The 21,886-nt window shown below is 43.2% G+C and overlaps 1 protein-coding gene and 1 long non-coding RNA gene across 2 annotated transcripts in view; one reads left to right on the forward strand and one right to left on the reverse strand.

Annotated features, from left to right (window-relative positions):
- LOC149975859 (uncharacterized) overlaps window positions 1-21,886 on the forward strand; it is a 944,026-nt gene that overhangs the window by 57,957 nt on the left and 864,183 nt on the right. The gene's annotated exons all lie outside the window — the stretch shown is intronic.
- Window positions 1,791-20,252, reverse strand: LOC110493184 (NFX1-type zinc finger-containing protein 1). The gene is made up of 13 exons (XM_090206550.1): window positions 20,092-20,252; window positions 18,655-18,748; window positions 17,308-18,563; window positions 15,202-15,488; window positions 14,785-15,023; window positions 12,920-13,045; window positions 12,548-12,696; window positions 12,187-12,330; window positions 9,065-9,182; window positions 8,423-8,652; window positions 8,064-8,203; window positions 7,222-7,522; window positions 1,791-4,673 (listed from the first exon to the last, which is right to left on the reverse strand). The coding sequence occupies exons 2-13, from the start codon at window positions 18,722-18,724 to the stop codon at window positions 2,301-2,303; spliced, it is 5,433 nt and encodes a 1,810-aa protein (XP_090062676.1). The 5' UTR covers window positions 18,725-18,748; window positions 20,092-20,252; the 3' UTR covers window positions 1,791-2,300.

Here is a 21,886-nt window from a genome sequence, read left to right on the forward strand (position 1 = left end):
GTGATGCAAGCTGCTGCAAAACACCCAAAATGGATGTCAGCCCTGAATCCTATGAATTGGAGAAAACAAATGTCAGTTTAGGTCTTGCTGCTTCTCTGCCAAGAATGTTATGTTTGAAATTCCGGTAATGTTTTATTATTGGCCAGCTAGCCGTGTGTCATGTTTTGACTGAGAGTGCGAGAAATCTGCTGATCCTGCCACGCAGCCTTGAGTACCTTTCTAAATGATGCATAAAGGGTGTTTCGGTCATCTTTACAACTTCAGACTTTCAGGTGTAGTTGTGTGTGTATGTGTCTCATATCTGACTCACGGTCCTGGTACTCGGCCATCAGGCTGGAAAGGGAACTGCTCACCACATCTGCAGCTGATGAAAAAAAATAAGGCTACATACAAAGAACCCTGGCCCTGTCCAGAATCAACACTTAGCTCCTAAACCTATGGATCTGAGAAGATTGGATAGGTATAAGAAATATGGTACAAAATCTTCCCAACCTATCAGAGAGCAAGGTAAAGCTACTACTACGCAGATCTAAAATATAAATAGTTACATATAATTACAGTTCATATAAGGAAATCAGTCAATTTAAATGAATAAATGACGTCCTAATCTATGGATTTGACATGAATAGAGATATGCAAAAAAGGTAGGAGCATGGATCAGAAAACCAGTCAGTATCTGGTGTGACCAACATTTGCCTCATCTCCTTCACATAGAGTTGATCAGGCTGAAATGTTGTCCCATGCTGTTGTACACATCGATCCAGAGCATCCCAAACATGCTCAAAGGGTGACATGTCTGGTGAGTATGCAGCCCGTGGAAGAACTGGGACATCTTCAGCTTCCAGGAATTGTGTACAGATTCTTGCGAAATTGGCCATTGAAGGTGATCATTTGCCCACTGAAGTCAGTTACGACGCCAAACTGCAGTCAGGTCACGACCACTGGTGAGGACGGCGAGAACGCAGATGGGATTCCCTGAGATGGTTTCTGACAGCTTTTTGATATTCTACACCTGTCAGGTGGATGGATTATCTTGGCAAAGGAGAAATGCTCATTAACAGGGATGTAAACAAATTTGTGCCCACAGCTTTTTGTGTATATGGAACATTTCTGGGATCTTTTATTTCAGCTCATGAAACATTGGACCATTGTTCATTATATATTACTTACACTGATCTGATCTGCCAGTGCCTAGGGAGTAAGGGTTGTCTCTGGACGGGTCCACGCCAAGTCAAACCCCTCTGCCCTGCCACCTAGTCACCTGACCATCACTTACAGGTTAGGGTCAAATACGCTATAACTCAGTTAACATAATGTTCAGTAAATGTATTCAACTAATACATAAAGTAAGCCTATCCTAATTTAAATAAATGGCCAATGTCCAAGACACAAAGTGGAGTTTCAGTTTATCTCCATAATTAACCAGATCAAAATGGGAGAGACACTAACCCTAATCTACTCCATGCAAGGATGTTGTGGATGCTCACCCTGCCCACATCTCATCTCTGCTCTTTTCCCAGTGCTATTCAAATAACAGCAATTTCTCATATCATGTTGCAGACAGTAGAAAGGATAATATGGGTTCCCCCAAAGTACATACAGTATCCAGCACTTTGTATCCTGAACACTTGGTTTGTGCACAAGTGTGTGAATATGACTTACTTTTACAGTGTTTTCTTTTCATGCCAGAGTTGTTTTTCAGCCCCTTTATCACATTATATGAACTGAGTCAGCTGAATGATTAATGTGTGAATGTGTGTGTTAGAAAATCATTTTGCAAACATACTGGATCATCTCAGATAATTGTATTACATTTGTGTAAAAGGACAAAACGGCAAGTATCAAGTCAACTCTTTGTTAAATTAACAATACACTGCTGCCATCCATTGGTGTGACTAGAAAAAAACACTCAGTTGTCTAAAAATGTAAGCCCATCATCACACATAAAAATCCAGTCTAATCGTTTGCGTAATTCTTTATAGCACCGTGTATAATGATTTTTTTTTGATCAATCGTTAATTTTCAACTTTCATGATCACACAGATACAGTAGCAAAAAGTCACATGTAATTGCAGTATTGTACTCTGGGGTGACATTATTAAACCTCACCTCTGCGAAATAAAAATGAATATGTATTATACTTCGCGAAGCAGATTCATTTCATCACATTCAATTAATAATTGACTGAAATTTCAGAATTAAATATATCAATTAATACAGCTATGCTTTCTGGAGTACCAATTGTGATAACTGTCACATCAGTTATGACAAGTCACAATTAAACTGAAAACAATCTGGTTTTAATCACCAAGGTGCATCAGATCAAAGTTCAGTACATTATTGACTTCGGACTCTTGCGCCCCATCCATCTCTGAAGCCACTCTGTTGCCACTCACCAGAGCATGTCTTGCTCCACCAATCGTAGCGTTGCATTCTGGGCAATTGCTTTGCTCCATGGCCCGTCCACATTCTCCGATGGCGTAGATGTGATTGTTGGGACACTTGTACCAGTGTCCAACACTCAGGTTGATAGCTTTAACAATCATCATCCTTTCTTCATCAGTGATCTCCAGGCCAGTGCGTGGTAGCTTTTTATCCAGTTCTTTAAGTGCTTGCTTTACCAAGTCCTTGTCTTGCTGAGTGAATGGCTGCATTCTCTCCAGAACCTTCCTCATTGCTCTGACCTCAGCCTGAACGTGGACCCTACGGCCTGTTCCATTAGCCATCTTGCAGCGGGCGTTAAGCTCCGCCAAAAAGGAGAGCCTCTGTAGCTCGCTCTGCAGATCAGATGCCTGCTGCTCTGAGAACTTTTGGTGATGATCCATCAGCCACCTCAGGAACTCTGGAACCTTCTCGTCAAAGTAAAAGGTTTCTACGCTTGACATGTGTCCCCTACGAATCTTCAGCAGCTTGTTCAGTCTCTCAAGTAAGGCCATCTTGTTCTCAGTGATCCATAGTTTATTTGCTGTGAGGTCGGAGGCTCTCAGTGTATCTCTGATCTGTATATACTCCATAGGTAGGTACCTTAGCAAGTCCTCCTTGTCAATCCATTGCTGCTTAAGGACCACCTTCTGTGCCTCAATATCTGACTGTGTTCCATTAATCTTCTCCTTCACTTTTTCAATTTCCACCAGACCCCGGTTGACATGAGCCCCGTACCGGAGATTCCTGCGGATGGGTGTGCGACACTTGGGGCACTCCTTCAACTTTATTCCGGTAGCCTGCTGGTTCTCATCCATTCCCATGTATGTGTCCATGGACGTGGACTCAAACAAGTGTCCGCAGTCCTCTAGCTGAATGAAACAGGCCTCAACATCGTCCTCCGTACCAAAGAAGATCTCTGTTACCTCCTCGTGGTGGCAAACACGGCACTTGTTGGGGCAAGGGTCTCCACACAGGCCGATGCATGGGTGCCCACAGTGCAAGGTTTTGGTACAGGGTTGGGTGCATGGTGGACGGTCACAAGGCTCATGGCAAAGCTTGCTGCAGCGCTGATGAGGGCACTTCCAGGCACAAGGCTCTATGCAGGGGGCACAGGGCTGGCCGCATGGCTTCATACAGACACTATGGATGCAGCGATTCTCACAGCGCATTTGACAGGGTGGGCATCCACGTGTACAGGGCTCCCGACACTTATGGGAGCAGACTAGGAGGCGATCACATTGGTGGAAACAGCCCATGTGGAAGCGGCCCTGGTGGCACCTCTGGCAGGAACCAGGACAGAGGTGGCCACACTTCAACATCTGTGTGCAATGTGTCCTGCATTCTGGCTGTATGGTAGAGCTCTTATAATGACAGGGATCTTCTTGCTTGTGTCCACATTTGAGCTCCAATGTGACCATCACCATGCAGGTGGTGGTGCAGGACTCCCCACACACCAAGGCACATGGGTGGCCACACTTCAGCATCTGTGTGCAATGTGTCCTGCATTCTGGCTGTATGGTAGAGCTCTTATAATGACAGGGATCAACTTGCTTGTGTCCACATTTGAGCTCCAATGTGACCATCACCATGCAGGTGGTGGTGCAGGACTCCCCACACACCAAGGCACATGGATGCCCACACATGAGCTTCTGCTGACAGGGCTCCTGGCACACAAACTTCTCCGGAGCCTGGTGACAGGGCACCATCTGCTTGTGCTGGCACTGTGGTACAATCTTTTCTACCTGCTTAAGGCAGTCAGTAGGGCACTCCTGGTAGCACTGACGTTGGCATCGATGCCCCAGCTCACAAAGGACCTTCTGGCACTTTTTGTTGCATGTGTACTTTTTGTGCTCTTGGTCGTACGGGTGGCAGGCACTGGAGCACACGTGACCACAGTTCAAGCGGAACTCGCAGGGCAGGTTGCAGCCTCCCTCGGGAGCTTGTTTGAAGTCGTCTCCGCAGGACACTTTAATGTGTCGCTCAGGGTGGTTCTGGCAGCACAAAGTCATTGCAGGGCCCACTTGGTCCTTCTCTCGCAGCATGTGCAGGATGTTGCTCCAGAGCTTGACCTTTCCCAACATGTCCATGTTTCCAATGCAGTAGAAGCCCTTCTTAGCCCTTGACAGGGCTACACAGACACGGTTGGGGATGTTCAAGAAATGGTGGACCATTTTTGATACACACGGGAAACTGTTGAGCATTAAAAAAACAGCAGCGTTGCAGTTCTTGACACAAACTGGTCCGCCTAGCACCTACTACCATACCCCGTTCAAAGGCACAAATCTTTCGTCTTGCCCATTCACACTCTGAATGGCACACATACACAAACCATGTCTCAATTGTCTCAAGGATTAAAAATCCTTCTTTAACCTGTCTCCTACCCTTCATTTACACTGATTGTGGATTTAACAAGTGATAAGGGATCATAGCTTCAACCTGGATTCACCAGGTCAGTCTATGTCATGTTTTGTACACTCAGTGTATATGCAAATAAACTCTGAGAATTTTAAAAATATATTTTTTATTTTTAGGGGTACGTTTTACCCTTTTTTCTCACCAATTTTGTGATATCTAATTGGTAGTTACAGTCTTGTCCCATCGCAGTAACTCCAGTATGGACTCGGGAGAGACGTAGGTCGAGAGCCATGCGTCCTCCAAAACATGACCCCGCCTCATGGGTCTCCCACCCCTGAGTCAATACTTTGTAGAAACACCTTTGACAGCAATTACAGCTGTCTTTCTGGGTAAATCTCTAGCTTAAAGCTTTCCACACCTGGATAATGTAACATTTGCCCAATTATTATTTTAAAAATTCTTCAAGCTCTGTCCAATTAGTTGTTGATCATTGCTAGACAAAAAAATAATAATTTGCCATAGATTTTCAAGCAGATTTAAGTCAACTGTAATTTGGCCATTCAGGAACATTCACGGTCTTCGTGGTAAGCAACTCCAGTGTTGATTTGGCCTTGTGTTGATGGTAGTGACTGCCTATTACTGCTTATCACTTAATAACCATAATTTATTCACATTACTTTACTCAAATATTTCAGTTGCTTATATTTTATTTGATGACTTTATTATTTTATTCCAAGTCATCATCACATCTCTATTGAGCTGCTGCCTATGCTGTCTGACAAAATCACTATTCTGGAGTTCTTCAGAGTAAATAAGGCATACTTTTATGTATTTTCAGGTAGAGATACGCTACTTCTCCAAAAGTATGTGGACACCCCTTCAAATTAGTGGATTCAGCTATATCATCCACACCCATTGCTAACAGGTGTATAAAATCAAGCACACAGCCATGCAATCTCCATAGACAAACACTGGCAGGAGAATGACCTTACTGAAGACCTCAGTGACTTTCAACATGGCACCGTCATAGGATGCCACCTTTCCAACAAGTCAGTTGGTCAAATCTCTGCCCTGCTAGAGCTGCCCCATCAACTGTATGTGCTGTTATTGTGAAGTGGAAACGTCTAGGAGCAATAACGGCTCAGCCGAGAAATGGTAGGCCACACAAGCTCACAGAACAGGACCGGGACAAGAACATTTCGTCAGAAGCTTCATAAAATTAGTTTCCATTGCCAAGCAGCCACACACAAGCTTAAGATCACCATGCGCAATGCAAAGCATCAGCTGGAGTGGTGTAAAGCTCGCCGGAAAGCCTCTCCAGAAGAATGGAGGCTGTTATACAGTCCCAGCAAAGAGGGGACCAACTCCATATTAATGTCTATGACTTTGGAATGAGATGTTCGACAAGCAGGTGTCCACATACTTTTGGCCATTTAGTGTACCTCGCATAGCAACAGCTGCTCTCTATATACCGTCACGATTGCGCATTCTTGTCTATTCCGTAGCAGACGTAAAATAAACGCAGAATGGATAAGTAGATGCACAATGAACTATGGTCACTGTAGTTAATTTCCACGTTTTATGTGAATACTATGTAAAATATTGGCCTGTTGGAAACTACAACTTCCTACTGGATCTGATTTATCTCTGTGCAAGGTGCACATTGAGTTCACAGAAAAATATATGAACTAAATGGAATTCAAATAATTGAACTAATGTTGATCAATTAGTTGTTTAAAAAAATAAAATTGTTCAGCACTACCCATCTACCAATAGGTACTTTTCTTTACGAGGCATTGGAAAACCTCCCTGATCTTCGTGGTTGAATCTGTGTTTGAAATTCACTGCTCGACTGAGGGATCTTACAGATCATTGTATGTGTGGGTTACAGAGATGAGGTACTCATTCAAAAATCATGTTCCACACTATGAGTCCATGCAACTTATGTGACTTGTTAAGCAAATTATTACTCCTGAACTTATTTAGGCTTGCCATAACAAAGGGGTTGAATACGTAATTCCACTTTGACATGATGGGGTATATTGTGTAGGCCAGTGACACAAGATGTATATTTAATCCATTTTATATTCAGGCTGTAACACAACAAAATATGGAGTCAAGGAGTGTGAATACTTACTGACAACACTGTATTCACTCAGAGCTAAAAGGAGTTAAGTCAAGTTATTTAAGACCTTATAGCTGGGTGTGCTGGATGAACTCGTAGTTTAGCTCCAAGCAGAGTTGGATGTTGATTGCATTTAAATCCCAGCCAATTAAGAAATGAAAATGACCATGGACTTTCAATTTTAAAAAAGCCCAGTTTACATTAGGAACTTGAAAAATGTTCAAGCACGATGTCCAGTTGAATTCCTGGATTTACTGGAATAACAGTGAAATCTTTAAGAGGGAGTTGACCATGCCTGACCAATGAGTGCCCTGTACCTGTTGGTGGTCTCCAATGAGGATGAGATGCTGGCAAGCCTGGCTCAGAGTGGTGATAGTGTGGGCCTCCAGTACCTCCGCCGCCTCTTCCACGATCACCAGGCGAGGACTCACTTCCTGCAAAGCTTTGCGGCATCTAGCAGCCCCCGTAGTTGTCATGCCGATGACCTTGGCATCCTTCAGGACACATAAGTCCTCGCGGAGACGAATCTCAGCCAGACGCTCGGCTGCGTCCTGATAGTCCTGCTCCGCCTGCTGGGCTCGCGTACGCAGCTCTGTCCGGTAACGCCTCACCCATAACCTGCAGACACAGAGCAGCAGTAGATTACGTCATTGAGTAGCATTTCACTGCAAGACCACTTATATAGTAGAAATAAGTATGTCATAAGAATGATATAAAACCCATAGAACAAGGTGTGTTTACCAGACATAATCATACAGCACAATCAAAATCAGAATATCTGAGATTCGTAATAATGCATTGAGCAGAGTCCTTTATTACTTGTGTGATTGACCCAAACGTTACATTTTTGGGTTTAATCCAAGATAGCTTTTTGGCCGGCACACAACTGAGCCTTGCACTAGTCTTTTCCCCAGTCAGATCAAGCCAAGTGCACACCTGTGTGGTCTGTGTGGCCATGATGACTTTGCATTCACAAGCTAAGCACAGTTACATTGCCACAGTGACAGAACGTTTTATAGAGCAAAATCTTGCCTTTGAGGTGAGGGGATCAGTGCATACATTTTCTCTGTAATTAGTTGACATAATTATGCTCAATGGGAATAAACGCTCTAGCAGAATGCTGTTGCCTAGGGGATGAGGGGGGGGGGGAGGGTATTACCGGTACAGTCTCCATCTGTCTGGCAGACTGAGAGTCCACACATCCAGAATGGTGTCCTCCTCATCCTCACTCACGGCTGAGCTCCTGCCCAGCTCCCTCCTAATATGATGTTTCATCTTCCTCTTCTGTACCCGCTGCATCTGCACACATACAGAGAGACAAGCAGGCTTTTCAAATAACGTTGACAACACTTTAACTCAGCACCTGTCTTTCTACAATACTCCTAAGCTCAATACTTTAAAGCAGGAGGTTGTCAATTTGAAATCCATAAGCAACTCAATTGGTTTATGATTCACACGATTTATGATGCAAAGTCTTTTGGTTATATTGTTGGCTCAAGGTTAATTATTGGTTCTCACCTCCCAGCCTTCTTCACTCTGCTCTGCCTGTATCTCGATGTTCTCCAGGTTCATGGCCAGCATCAGTTCCGCCATGTCTCTGACTATCTCCTCCGTCTTTCTAAGATCTTCATCCCGACCATGATGCGTGTTTGAGGCTTCTACAAAGCGTTCCGCCTGGATCAGGTCTGCCTCCTCCGCTATCTCGATCAGGTCGTCCTCTTCCTCTTCACCTTCGTCCATTTCCACATCTATCATAAAATAGAGAGATGAAAATGGGTGAGGAGTGAGGACCAGAGTTTCTAACTTCCTAGTAGTTCTCTCAACATGAAAATGAGCACTGAACTCTCCCCCCCCCCCCCCCCCCCATATAGTTTCAGTTAGGATCAAAGGGAGTTTTAAATTAAACAAAAAGAGTTCAAAGAGACTAAATAAAATCAAATAAAATCTATCAAAATGTATTGGTCGCCTACACAGATTTGTAGATGTTATCGCAGGAGCAGCGAAATGCTTGTGTTAATAGCTACATGAAAAACATATTCACAAGCAAGGTTGACAAATACAATCCCACAAAGAGAAGCATTTCTCTGCACCTGTTCCGTTTATTATCTGTGTGATCATGTTGTCTTGTCTACGCTCTGTGGTACTGCAGTGGCTTCTCACCTGCATTGCAATTTTGAGGATGTGGCGTCCTCTGCTGGAAGACAGTGAAGCCTAATCCCAGCCACTCCATAACAAGAGACGGCTTCTTCCCACCATAGCTCTCAAAGCCATCCAATGCCTGAGAATTACATATTAATAATAAGTATTGTCTCCTCTATGGCCAATGACAGATTATCACAGTTCAACATCGTTTCATAAAGCTTTTCTGGGAATGCCAGACCTACTTTTTGAATCTCATGCCTTTTAGAGGCAGTTGGGTTTAGCGTACTCATATTAGTTGTCCTATCCGACGATAACATCAAATCAAATTGTATTTGTCACATGCTCAGAATACAACAAGTGTAGACCTTACCGTGAAATGCTTACTTACAAGCCCTTAAACAACAATGCAGTTAAGAAAAATAATAGTTAAGAACAAATATTTACTAAATAGGAACAGAGAGGTTTCAAAATAAGAGGCACTTCCTGATTTCCTCAGGTTTTTGCCTGCAATATCAGTTCTGTTATACTCACAGACAATATTTTTACAGTTTTGGAAACTTTAGTGTTTTCTATCCTAATCTGACAATTATATGCATATTCTAGTTTTTGGGGCTGAGAAATAGGCCGTTTCAAATGGGTACGTTTTTTAGCCAAAAATTAAAATACTGCCCCCTACACGCAAAAGGTTAATGATGAGCTTTGAGGGCACTATGGTGTTGAACGCTGAGCTGTAGTCAATGAACAGCATTCTCCCTTAGGTGTTCTTTTTGTCCAGGTGAGAAAGGGAAGTGTTGAGTGCAATAGAGATTGTGTCATCTGTGGATCTGTTGGGGCGGTATGCAAATTGGAGTGGGTCTAGGGTTTCTGGGATGATGTTGTTAATGTGAGCCATAACCAGCCTTTCAAAGCACTTCATGGCTACAGACGTGAGTGCTACGGGTCAGTAGTCATTTACATGCTGAAGACACCGCCGGTGTCGCATGCGAGAGCATTGCAAAATAAAAGTACACATACATGTTTTTCAATCGTTGCACCCATACTGTTCGCACATGTCTTTGTAGCCAGGTGCTAAAATAGAAGTTGGTTCTATTTGTGACACTTGATGCGCTGCAAGTCCCGCTTCTCCCATCTCCTCATTGGTTTTTAGGAGCATATACCCGCATGGGTGAATGAAAGATGAACTGAGGCCCACACTCCAGTCCAGTTGGTGGTAGTAATGCACCTTAACGTTGGTTGCCAACCGCCATATGAAGTCCAAAGAAGAAGCCTGAAGGAGGGAATACTAGAAACAAACTAATTTTACCCTTTTATCTGAGGATTAATTGTTGGAGTAGAGGACCTTGTGCATTCCAGGTAAAATAACAACCCAATGTTTATATCACAGGACAAATTAGCTAGCAACAGCAAGCTAGCTAGCTAAAGTGCCATAAATGTTTAATGCTTTTCGACCTGTCCCCAAATTAATATACAGTGGGGCAAAAAAGTATTTAGTCATCCACCAATTATGCAAGTTCTCCCACTTAAAAAGATGAGAGAGGCATGTAATTTTCATCATAGGTACACTTCAACTATGACAGACAAAATGAGAAAAGAAAATCCAGAAAATCACATTGTAGGATTTATAATGAATTTATTTGCAAATTATGGTGGAAAATAAGTATTTGGTCAATAACACAAGTTTATCTCAATACTTTGTCATATACCCTTTGTTGGCAATGACAGAGGTCAAACGTTTTCTGTAAGTCTTCACAAGGTTTTCACACACTGTTGCTGGTATTTTGGTCCATTCTTCCATGCAGATCTCCTCTAGAGCAGTGATGTTTTTGGGCTGTTGCTGGGCAACACGGACTTTCAACTCCCTCCAAAGATTTTCTATGGGGTTGAGATCTGGAGACTGGCTAGGCCACTCCAGGACCTTGAAATGCTTCTTACGAAGCCACTCCTTCGTTGCCCGGGCGGTGTGTTTGGGATTATTGTCATGCTGAAAGACCCAGCCCCGATTCATCTTCAATGCCCTTGCTGATGGAAGGAGGTTTTCACTCAAAATCTCACGATACATGACCCCATTCATTCTTTCCTTTACACGGATCAGTCGTCCTGGTCCCTTTGCAGAAAAACAGCCCCAAAGCATTCTTTGTCCTCCAAACACGACGAGTTGAGTTTTTACCAAAAAGTTATATTTTGGTTTCATCTGACCATATGACATTCTCCGGATCTTCTTCTGGATCATCCAAATGCTCTCTAGCAAACTTCAGACGGGCCTGGACATGTACTGGCTTAAGCAGGGGGACACGTCTGGCACTGCAGGATTTGAGTCCCTGGCGGCATAGTGTGTTACTGATGGTAGGCTTTGTTACTTTGTTCCCAGCTCTCTGCAGGTCATTCACTAGGTCCCCCCGTGTGGTTCTGGGATTTTTGCTCACCGTTCTTGTGATCATTTTGACCCCACGGGGTGAGATCTTGCGTGGAGCCCCAGATCGAGGGAGATTATCAGTGGTCTTGTATGTCTTCCATTTCCTAATAATTGCTCCCACAGTTGATTTCTTCAAACCAAGCTGCTTACCTATTGCAGATTCAGTCTTCCAAGCTTGGTGCAGGTCTACAATTTTGTTTCTGGTGTCCTTTGACGGCTCTTTGGTCTTGGCCATAGTGGAGTTTGGAGTGTGACTGTTTGAGGTTGTGGACAGGTGTCTTTTATACTGATAACAAGTTCAAACAGGTGCCATTAATACAGGTAACGAGTGGAGGACAGAGGGGCCTCTTAAAGAAGAAGTTACAGATCTGTGAGAGCCAGAAATCTTGCTTGTTTGTAGGTGATCAACTACTAATTTTCCACCATAATTTGCAAATAAATTCATAAAAAATCCTACAATGTGATTTTCTGGAATTTTTCTTCTCATTTTGTCCGTCATAGTTGAAGTGTACCTATAATGAAAATTACAGGCCTCCCTCATCTTGTTAAGTGGGAGAACTTGCACAATTGGTGGCTGACTAAATACTTTTTTGCCCCACTGTAGCTGGTTCAAAGTTCGTTCTGATATTTCAACCTGCGTGTCCTGATCGCATCAGCCTGATAGTTGTAATTATAAAGGTCGGACAGAAGCTAAGCTTTATATTTTACAGTGCTATCAAAGACTCACTGGCTGTAGCGTCAGGCTATCCCAGTGTTTCTCTGAGATGAACTTTTGGAGGTACTGCTCCCTTAGGACGCCCCGAAGACTGCACTCCAGCTGCACAGACTGAGTCTGGATCTTAGTCTCTTCTGTCCGCAATGCATCATAGATCTGAGGGGAAACAATATTCTGAACATCACTATGTGATATTATTTCGCTGATTGACTTTTCCCGAAAGATAGCCAACCTGACTGTTACATTCCTGACAAAAATGATATCTGAGCTACATTCACTTCAATAGCTACATTTACAATTTACATTTCAAGACTATTTCTAAAATGTTCACATATAGGTCAGTGTAACTTTCAGGTTTCAAGTTGGGCCTCACCTCACTGTTGGCACTCCGAAGATGTTGCGGTAGGTTGCGGCGGAAGTAATGGGAGCTCTTCAGCTCTCTCAAGGTGAAACGCTTCAGGACCTCACTGTTGCTTTGCCCACCCACTCTCACAATACCGTCTGGTAGAAACTTGTGGATGCCTATGGTACACATTGTTTAACAAATTAAAAAAGGTGCTCATACATACAACAACAAAAGTGCCCTTCAGAATTATCTTTGGTCAAACACAAAATTATGGTATGCAGCATCTGAGATTCTTCAAGTATGGCTTGAGGTGGAAAATAACTTCATTTGAGACGCAAAAGTAGAGTGAGATGTGTGCATTGCATCCATAGTGCAATGTTGAGAAAAAAGGAGACCTACCTTCTAGGAACTGGTCCAGAGCGTGGTTGGTGTAACAAACCACCAGCATGGGGGAGGTGAAACCTCTCCCCATCTCCTGATTGGTAAGCAGAGCCTGGGCGATCTTTAGTCCTGTGTAGGTCTTCCCTGGGATTATGAGTAAGGAAAGAAAACAAATGTCTAAAAGTGTTACACTCCTGCAGAGCTGTTGCACTAAAGACGACGTTACAAGAAGCAACGTGTCACAATTTCTCAGCTTTTGGCCTGGAACATTTTTATGTGTATACAGTACCAGTCAAAAGTTTGGCCACACGTGCTCATTCAAGGGTTTTTATTTATTTTGACTCTTTTCTACATTGTAGAATAATAATAGTAGCAAAAGACCAATTCCATATTATAACAAAAACAACTCAAATAAGCAAAGAGAAGTGAGAGTCCATCAATACTTTAAGCCACGAAGGTCAGTCAATGCGGAACATTTCATAGAACTTTGAAAGTTTCTTCAAGTGCAGTCGTAAAAACCATCAAGTGCTATGATGAAACTGGCTCTCATGAGGACCAGCCACAGGAAAGGAAGACCCAGAGTTACCTCTGCTGCAGACGAGAAGTGTATTAGTTACCAGCCTCAGAATCTGCAGCCCAAATAAATGCTTCAGAGTTCAAATAACAGACACATCTCAACATCAACTGTTCAGAGGAGACTGCGTGAGTCAGGCATTCATGGTTGAATTGCTGCAAAGAAACCACTACTAAAGGACAACAATAAAAAGAAACTTGCTTGGGCCAAGATACATGAGCAATGGACATTAGACCGGTGGAAATCTGTGCTTTGGTCTGATAAGTAAAATTTGATATTTCTGGTTCCAACCGCCATGTAAGACACAGAGTAGGTGGACAGTTGATCTCTACATGTGTGGTTTCCACTGTGGTGCTTGCAGGAAGAGGTATAATGGTGTGGGGGTGCTTTTCTGGTGACACAGTCTGTGATATATTTAGAATGCAAGGCACACTTAACCAACATGGCTACCACAGCATTCTGCAGCAATACGCCATCCCATCTGGTTTGCGCTTGGTCGGACTTGTTTTTCAATGGGACTATGACTCAATACACCTCCAGGCTGTGTAAGGGCTATTTGACCAAGAAGGAGGGTGATGGAGTGCTGCATCAGATGACCTGGTCTACACAATCACCTAACCTCAACCTAATTGAGATGGTTTGGGATGAGTTAGACCGCAGAGTGAAGGAAAAGCAGCCAACAAGTGCTCAGCATATGTGGGAACTCCTTGAAGACTGCTGGAAAAGCATTCCACATGAAACTGGTTGAGAGAATGCCAAGAGTGTGCAACACTGTCCAGGAAAAGGGTGGCTACTTTGAAGAATCTAAAATATAAAACATAAGGCCTCCTGGGAGGGCTTGGTCGGTAGGGATGTCCTTGTCTCATTGCGCACCAGCGACTCCTGTGGCGGGCCAGGCGCAGTGCGCGCTAACCAAGGTTGCCAGGTGCACGGTGTAGCCTCCGACACATTGGTGTTAAGAAGCAGTGCAGCTGGTTGGGTTGTGTATCGGAGGACGCATGACATTCAACCTTCGTCTCTCCCGAGCCCGTACGGGAGTTGTAGCGATGAGACAAGATAGTAGCTACTACAACAATTGGATACCACGAAAAAATATAAAACATATTTTGATTTAACACTTTTTTGTTATGATATGTGTTATTTCATAGTTTTGATGTCTTCCCTATTATTCTACAATGTTGAAAATAGTTGTTAAAAAATAAAGAAAAGCCCTTGAATGAGTAGGTGTGTCCAAACTTTTGACCGGTACTGTACATTTACATAAACATGATCTTTTCAATATGTATGACTTATTAAAAATGTATCCCACCTGTGCCTGGGGGTCCCTGGATGATAGCCAGCTCCTTGGTGAGTGCGATCTGAAGGGCTCTCATCTGAGACTCGTCCAACCCCAACTGCTCCATGGGGGGCCAGGCTTCAGGATCCAGGGTGTGAAAGCTCTTGATACTGCTCTTAAACTCAGGCGCCGCAATAGCAGACAGGTCATACGTATCTGCCCTGAGCAGGTAGGCAGGAGGTTCGACGTCTGAGCTGCATTCCACTATATACCTGTAATTTACATGTCGTCCTAAATCATAAATGTCATTCTTCATCACAAGAATTGACATGTGGTGAACATAATTTCTGTCAAATTCATCTAGTATCTTTATCTCATAGCATCAACAACGCTGGTGCATTCACAAGCTAATTGTTGAAATTAAGAACGCCAGACAGACAGTACACCGACCTCTGAAAGGGCAGATCCTCTACCTCCAGCTCCTGCAGCCCTTCGAGGACGTAGCGGTAGGCCTCAAAGTAGGCTGTGGTCTCCACCATGAGGAAGGATTGGTGGGCCTCCACTCCGGCCAGGGCTCGCCTGCTCTCCCCTAAGAAACTGAGCTGGACAAAGCCCTTCTCTAGCTCCTTGGGGTCCCGGTCCGACACAGTAGCAAACAGGAAGGTGTCAAAGTTGTCACAGGACATGCAGAGCAGGGAGCCGTATATCAGCCGCTTGGAGTTTTGCCAGCGGACAAACTGTGCGGTACAGAGAAGAACATGAGCATATATTTGAATACACTCTTCATACAGTGCTTTGCGAGAGTATTCGCCCCTCTTGAACTTTGCAACCTTTTGCCACATTTCAGGCTTCAAACATAAAGATATAAAACTGTATTTTTTTGTGAAGAATCAACAACAAGTGGGACACAATCATGAAGTGGAACGACATTTATTGGATATTTCAAACTTTTTTAACAAATCAAAAACTGAAAAATTGTCCGGCAAAATTATTCAGCCCCTTTACTTTCATTGCAGCAAACTCTCTCCAGAAGTTCAGTGAGGATCTCTGAATGATCCAATGTTGACCTAAATGACTAATGATGATAAATACAATCCACCTGTGTGTAATCAAGTCTCCGTATAAATGCACCTGCACTGTGATAGTCTCAGAGGTCAGTTAAAAGCGCAGAGAGCATCATGAAGAACAAGGAACACACCAGGCAGGTCCGAGATACTGTTGTGAAGAAGTTTAAAGCCGGATTTGGATACAAAAAGATTTCCCAAGCTTTAAACATCCCAAGGAGCACTGTGCAAGCGATAATATTGAAATGGAAGGAGTATCAGACCACTGCAAATCTACCAAGACCTGGCTGTCCCTCTAAACGTTCAGCTCAAACAAGGAGAAGACTGATCAGAGATGCAGCCAAGAGGCCCATGATCACTCTGGATGAGCTGCAGAGATCTACAGCTGAGGTGGGAGACTCTGTCCATAGGACAACAATCCGTCGTATATTGCACAAATCTGGCCTTTATGGAAGAGTGGCAAGAAGAAAGCCATTAAAGATATCCATAAAAAGTGTTGTTTAAAGTTTGCCACAAGCCACCTGGGAGACACACCAAACATGTGGAAGAAGGTGCTCTGGTCAGATGAAACCAAAATTGAACTTTTTGGCAACAATGCAAAACGTTATGTTTGGCGTAAAAGCAACACAGCTGAACACACCATCCCCACTGTCAAACATGGTGGTGGCAGCATCATGGTTTGGGCCTGCTTTTCTTCAGCAGGGACAGGGAAGATGGTTAAAATTGATGGGAAGATGGATGGAGCCAAATACAGGACCATTCTGGACGAAAACCTGATGGAGTCTGCAAAAGACCTGAGACTGAGACGGAGATTTGTCTTCCAACAAGACAATGATCCAAAACATATAGCAAAATCTACAATGGAATGGTTCAAAAATAAACATATCCAGGTGTTAGAATGGCCAAGTCAAAGTCCAGACCTGAATCCAATCGAGAATCTGTGGAAAGAACTGAAAACTGCTGTTCACAGATGCTCTCCATCCAACCTCACTGAGCTCGAGCTGTTTTGCAAGGAGGAATGGGAAAAAATTATCTCGAATCTCTCGAAATTTCTCTCGATGTGCAAAACTGATAGAGACATACCCCAAGCGACTTACAGCTGTAATCACAGCAAAAGGTGGCGCTACAAAGTATTAACTTAAGGGGGCTGAATAATTTTGCACGCCCAATTTTTCAGTTTTTGATTTGTTAAAAAAGTTTGAAATATCCAATAAATGTCGTTCCACTTCATGATTGTGTCCCACTTGTTGTTGATTCTTCACAAAAAAATACAGTTTTATATCTTTATGTTTGAAGCCTGAAATGTGGCAAAAGGTCGCAAAGTTCAAGGGGGCCGAATACTTTCGCAAGGCACTGTATATGGAAAAACATTGTATGTATTAATGTAATTTCAAAGAGTATTGTATAATCTCACTATTTTAAGTTATATAACTACACAATGTTGGTAAGTTATCATTTTTCTATTCAATTACTCTTAATCAAACTCACTGACCTTAAGAGGATGGGGGTCAAACTGGACCTTATAGGCCAAACCAGACGGGGTGCACAATGGTACCACCAGTCGAGTGTCAAAGTACACTCTGATATCATCAAAGCGGCACTTTCTCAAAGGGATGTCTTTATTGCCCAGGTCTTGCTGGCTCTGAATCAGCTGCTGGATGCCCTCTCGAAGAGGCCTCACAAAGTCCTCTCGCATGAGCCGGAAGTGCGTGTCCAGGTAGAGCAGTCCGCTGGCGTAGCGTTGGGAGATGAGGTTGGGCCTGAGGTAGGATCTCTGGTCCTGGTGGAACTCTTTGGGGGTGGGGTAGATGGGCAGGGTCCTGAAGTCGGCCTCCCCAGGTGGGGCGTCTTCCTGGGCGGTTATGAAGGAGTAGTTATCAGACCTCAGGGTGCCCTCCCTGGCTCTCTCCTGGAGGTGCTCGACCAGGACCTGGATCCTATCCAGGTTCTCCTTCGTCTGCTCCAGGACGTCCACCCCCACGGCTCGCAGGCTGTTGATGACTGGTCTGAAGAGGGCCACTATCATGGACACGCCCTTTATAGAGCTAGCTGGGAAGATGCTGAGCACCTTGGAAAGAAGGGTCATGATGTTGTCCAAGTGCTGGGGGTATTGTTCCCGGCGAGTGTGGTCAAACTCGGATCCCATTCCCATCACATAATGGGGCAGGATGGTTCGGAGGAATCCGGAATCCTTGATTAAGCCAGTCAAGCACTGTACGGTTTGGCGGTCGGTTTTGGACAAGAAGGCCTTGCATAATACTTGGCAGAGAAGCTGAACAAGGTCCTGTCGCATCTCTCTCTCGTCGAGGAGAGCTTCCAGTCCATCGCTCGAGGCCAGAGTGATGGCTACCTCTGAAGGGTCTTTCCCTGATAGCTTCTCCAAGGTTTTGTACTCAATTGGATGAACCTGAGGGGTGCCACCGCCTATAGATCTTCCTCTCCCTCCCCCTCTACCTCTACCACCCCTTCCTCTACCACCCCCTCTCTCTCCTCCTCTGCCTCTCCCTCCCCCTCTATTTTCTCTGCCTCCCACTATCTCCCTTCCTCCTCCTCCCGCTCTACCACCCTTACACCTGGCATCCTCCCCTGCTCTTCCTCTTCCCTTCCCTGCTCTGTCATCTCGCTCTCTCCTATCCTCCCTCGGGTTCCCCCCATTAACCCCTCTCATCTCTTCCCTGGCCCCCCTACCTCTTCCCCCTCTCCCTTGGTTAGCTATCCCTTCCTCTTCTTTCTGACCAGCCTCAGCACCTGAGGCAAACAACAGGGAAATCTATATCAATCTAAAGAAGGAAATGCCAATTGTGTTTTGCCTGTCCAAAATAAAAATAAATCTCCTTACCTCTTCTGTGATCGACATGGTTGGCTCCTCCTCTACCTCTCCGTTGCCCCCCTCTGTTTGGGGGATCCATTCAGGATGACTTACTATTGGTCTTCTAAGACAAGTAATGAAACCCAACACAATTTGAATGTTTATAACAAATGGAATTTACAATTTCTAAAAATAGATTCCAAAACAGAGGCAAACTTGATATTTATGCATGATTATTTTATATTGTGGTGGATGACGTGTTCCATCTAAAGGATACAGCAAGAGATTACATTGAAATGGCATAGGTTTCATTTCGACAGAAATTACATCACTTGGATACAGTCAGTGAATACACGATACAATGTAACAGTATGTTATCAAACTAAATCTGTATACCTTCGAAACCAAATTACTTCACCCTCAAAATGGCAGCATGGACTGTCTTTTTATGACAGTTATGCAATGATGCAAATAGTGAATCCTTTGCTAATTTTGAAATTAAAACAATTTTTTGCCAAGTGTGTAAACCAAGTGACTGTGATATTACATACAATTTTGTGTACTGAAGAAAAATATAAATGCAACTTGTAAAGTGTTGGTCCCCATGTTTCATGAGCGGAAAAAAATGATGCCAGAAATGTTCCATACCTACAAAAAGCTTATTTCCCTAAAATGTTGTGCACAAATTTGTTTACATCCTTGTTAGTGAGCATTTCTCCTTTGCCAAGATAAACCATCCACCTGACAGGTGTGGCATATCAAGAAGATGATTTAGTAGCATGATCATTACACAGGTGCAACTTGTGGCGGACAATAAAAGGCCATTCTAAAATGTGCAGTTTTGTCACATAACACAATGCCACAGATGTCTCAAGTTGAGGACCCGTGCAATAGGCATGCTGACTGCCAGAATTTCCACTGGTGCTATCGTCAAAGAATTTAATGTTAATTTCTCTACCATACACCGTCTCCAACGTCGTTTTAGAGAATTTGGCAGTATGTCCAACCGGCTTCACAACCACAGACCACATGTAACCTCTCCAGTCCAGGACCTCCACATCTGGCTTCTTCACCTGCGGGATCGTCTGAGACCAGACTACCGGACAGCGGATGAAACCGAGGAATATTTCTGTCTGTAATAAAGTACTTTTGTGGGGAAAAACTCATTCTGATTGGGTTAGCCTGACTCCCATGTGGGTGGGCCTATCCCTACCAGGCTCACCCATGGGTGCGCCCCTCCCCAGTCATGTGAAATCCATAGATCAGGGCCTCATGCATTTATTTCAATTGACTGATTTCCTTATATGAACTGTAACTCAGTAAAACCTGACATTGTTGAATGTTGCGTTTATATTTTTATTCAATATATTTACTTGTTATTTACTAGAGCCGAAAGTGTGGTCGTCTGATACATTTTCTATTCTAGAGCATTCGATAAAACAAAGCGATATAAAATTAAAAACATACCTTGTTATGAACTTGTGATTGTTTTTGTGATTCCTGTCCCAATATTCAGACTACATTAAACGTTTTAATATTGTCCTTGTCTGGTTGACAGTAATGATCAGTTTGTTTAGTCCTTCTCTGCGGGTCAGTGTTGGTGAATTCACCTATGTGAAGCTAGCCACAATAAGGATAAACCACAATAGTGGAATTTGCAGTTCGCCTTCAAAATAAAAGTCCCCCATTGAAAGTGAATCAAACGGATTCAAATAGTGGAATCATGCCATATTTGGAGTAAATAATGCTTAACAAGTTCATAATGTTGTTAAATAAATCCAACAAGAGACAATAATTTGTTAATTTGACACAACAAAAAATGTGCAGTTGAAATCACACTGTCGATGTATTAGACTTTAGAATGGCATTGGGGCCATACTTATAAGCACTGTCTGTACAGCCTAACCTATGGATGTTGAAACCATGTAATGGGGTATCAGACTACTCAGTGACACTCACACAACACAACTGTGTAGAGTTTACACAAATATTAGCATCTTAGCAGGACTTTGACTGTGGGAAATCACCTTTCCAGTCAGTCTATTGTATGTATTGGACATTCATATTATTATTATTATTATATATGTATTTTTAAACAATTTTAGGCACAATGCAACCAGACATGTTGATACAGTACAATGCCATTATTATCATCAAGGATGACTCAAAAAAGTTAAGACGTATTTCCATTATGGTCCTCATGAAAATACATGAAAAGAAAACCTAAACAAGATTATAACATGAAAACAAAATACATCTCATCAATAGGGAGGAAACCGTACAAGAAATAAAATACATTACCAAGTAACATTCATTGAAATAATTATACTTTCTTTAAGCCTGTGCAGTATTAAGCATTTTGCCCATAAACCATTACTTAAGGTTTACTGTATCTTCAAACTCTCTAGCGTAGGGATGGATTTTATATGGTTTGGTACACCATCCCATTCATCTGCACCAGTGTTAAGGAGAAAGCACTTTACTGCCATGCTCCTATAGCGCAGCGGTCTGATACTAGCTCTGGTGTGATGGCTATCAAATGAAATGTTATTTCTCACACGCGCCGAATACAACAGGTGTTACAGTGAAATGCTTACAAGACCTTAACCAACAATGCAGTTTTAATAAAAATAAGTGTTAAGTAAAAAACAAAGTTTAAAAAAAAGTCAAATAAAAGTATCAAACCATATACAGGGGGTACCGGTACAGAGTCAATGTGCGGGGGCACCGGTTAGTCGAGGTAATTTAAGTAATATATACATACATCTTATGGCTTGGGGGTAGAAGCTGTTTTAGAAGCCTCTTGGACCGAGACTTGCTCTTATTGCAGGAGGTCAAAGGGCTGTGAGACTAACCAGTGTGAAATGGCTAGTTAGTTTGCGATGCATGCTAGTAGTGTTTCAGTCGGTGACGTCACTCGATCTGAGAACTTGAAGTAGTTGTTTCAAATATGACATGATTCCGCTATTTGTATCCGTTGGAAACACTTTCAATTCGGATCTTTTATTTTGAAGGCAACACGCAAATTCTGTTATTGTGGCAAAATAATCCTTATTGTGGCCAGCTTCACATAGGTGAGGCGGCAGAAGGGGCGATAACGTAACGTCGGGCAAAAATGTACTACTTACCAGACGCTTTTATCCAGAGCGAGTTACAGTAGTGATTGCATACATTTGAATACCTTTTTCGTTCAGCGGTCGTGCAGCAGCAAGCCAAATTGGTGGTGTGATGTCGAAACTAAACGTAATCTAGCTTCAAATCA

The sequence above is a fragment of the Oncorhynchus mykiss genome, chromosome 17 (genome assembly GCF_057628025.1).
Source record: "Oncorhynchus mykiss isolate SJ-2025 chromosome 17, ASM5762802v1, whole genome shotgun sequence".
Lineage (NCBI taxonomy): Eukaryota > Metazoa > Chordata > Actinopteri > Salmoniformes > Salmonidae > Oncorhynchus > Oncorhynchus mykiss.

What these genes read in the sequence shown, in the direction of transcription:
- LOC110493184 (XM_090206550.1), bottom strand. Translation starts at nt 18,724, where the DNA reads ATGGATCCCCCAAACAGAGGGGGGCAACGGAGAGGTAGAGGAGGAGCC. An exon ending in TTGACCCCCATCCTCTTAAG is followed by an intron (nt 15,489 to 17,307) that starts GTCAGTGAGTTT and finishes TGTACCGCACAG; the next exon opens with TTTGTCCGCTGGCAAAACTC. An exon ending in CCAGGGACCCCCAGGCACAG is followed by an intron (nt 13,046 to 14,784) that starts GTGGGATACATT and finishes TCATAATCCCAG; the next exon opens with GGAAGACCTACACAGGACTA.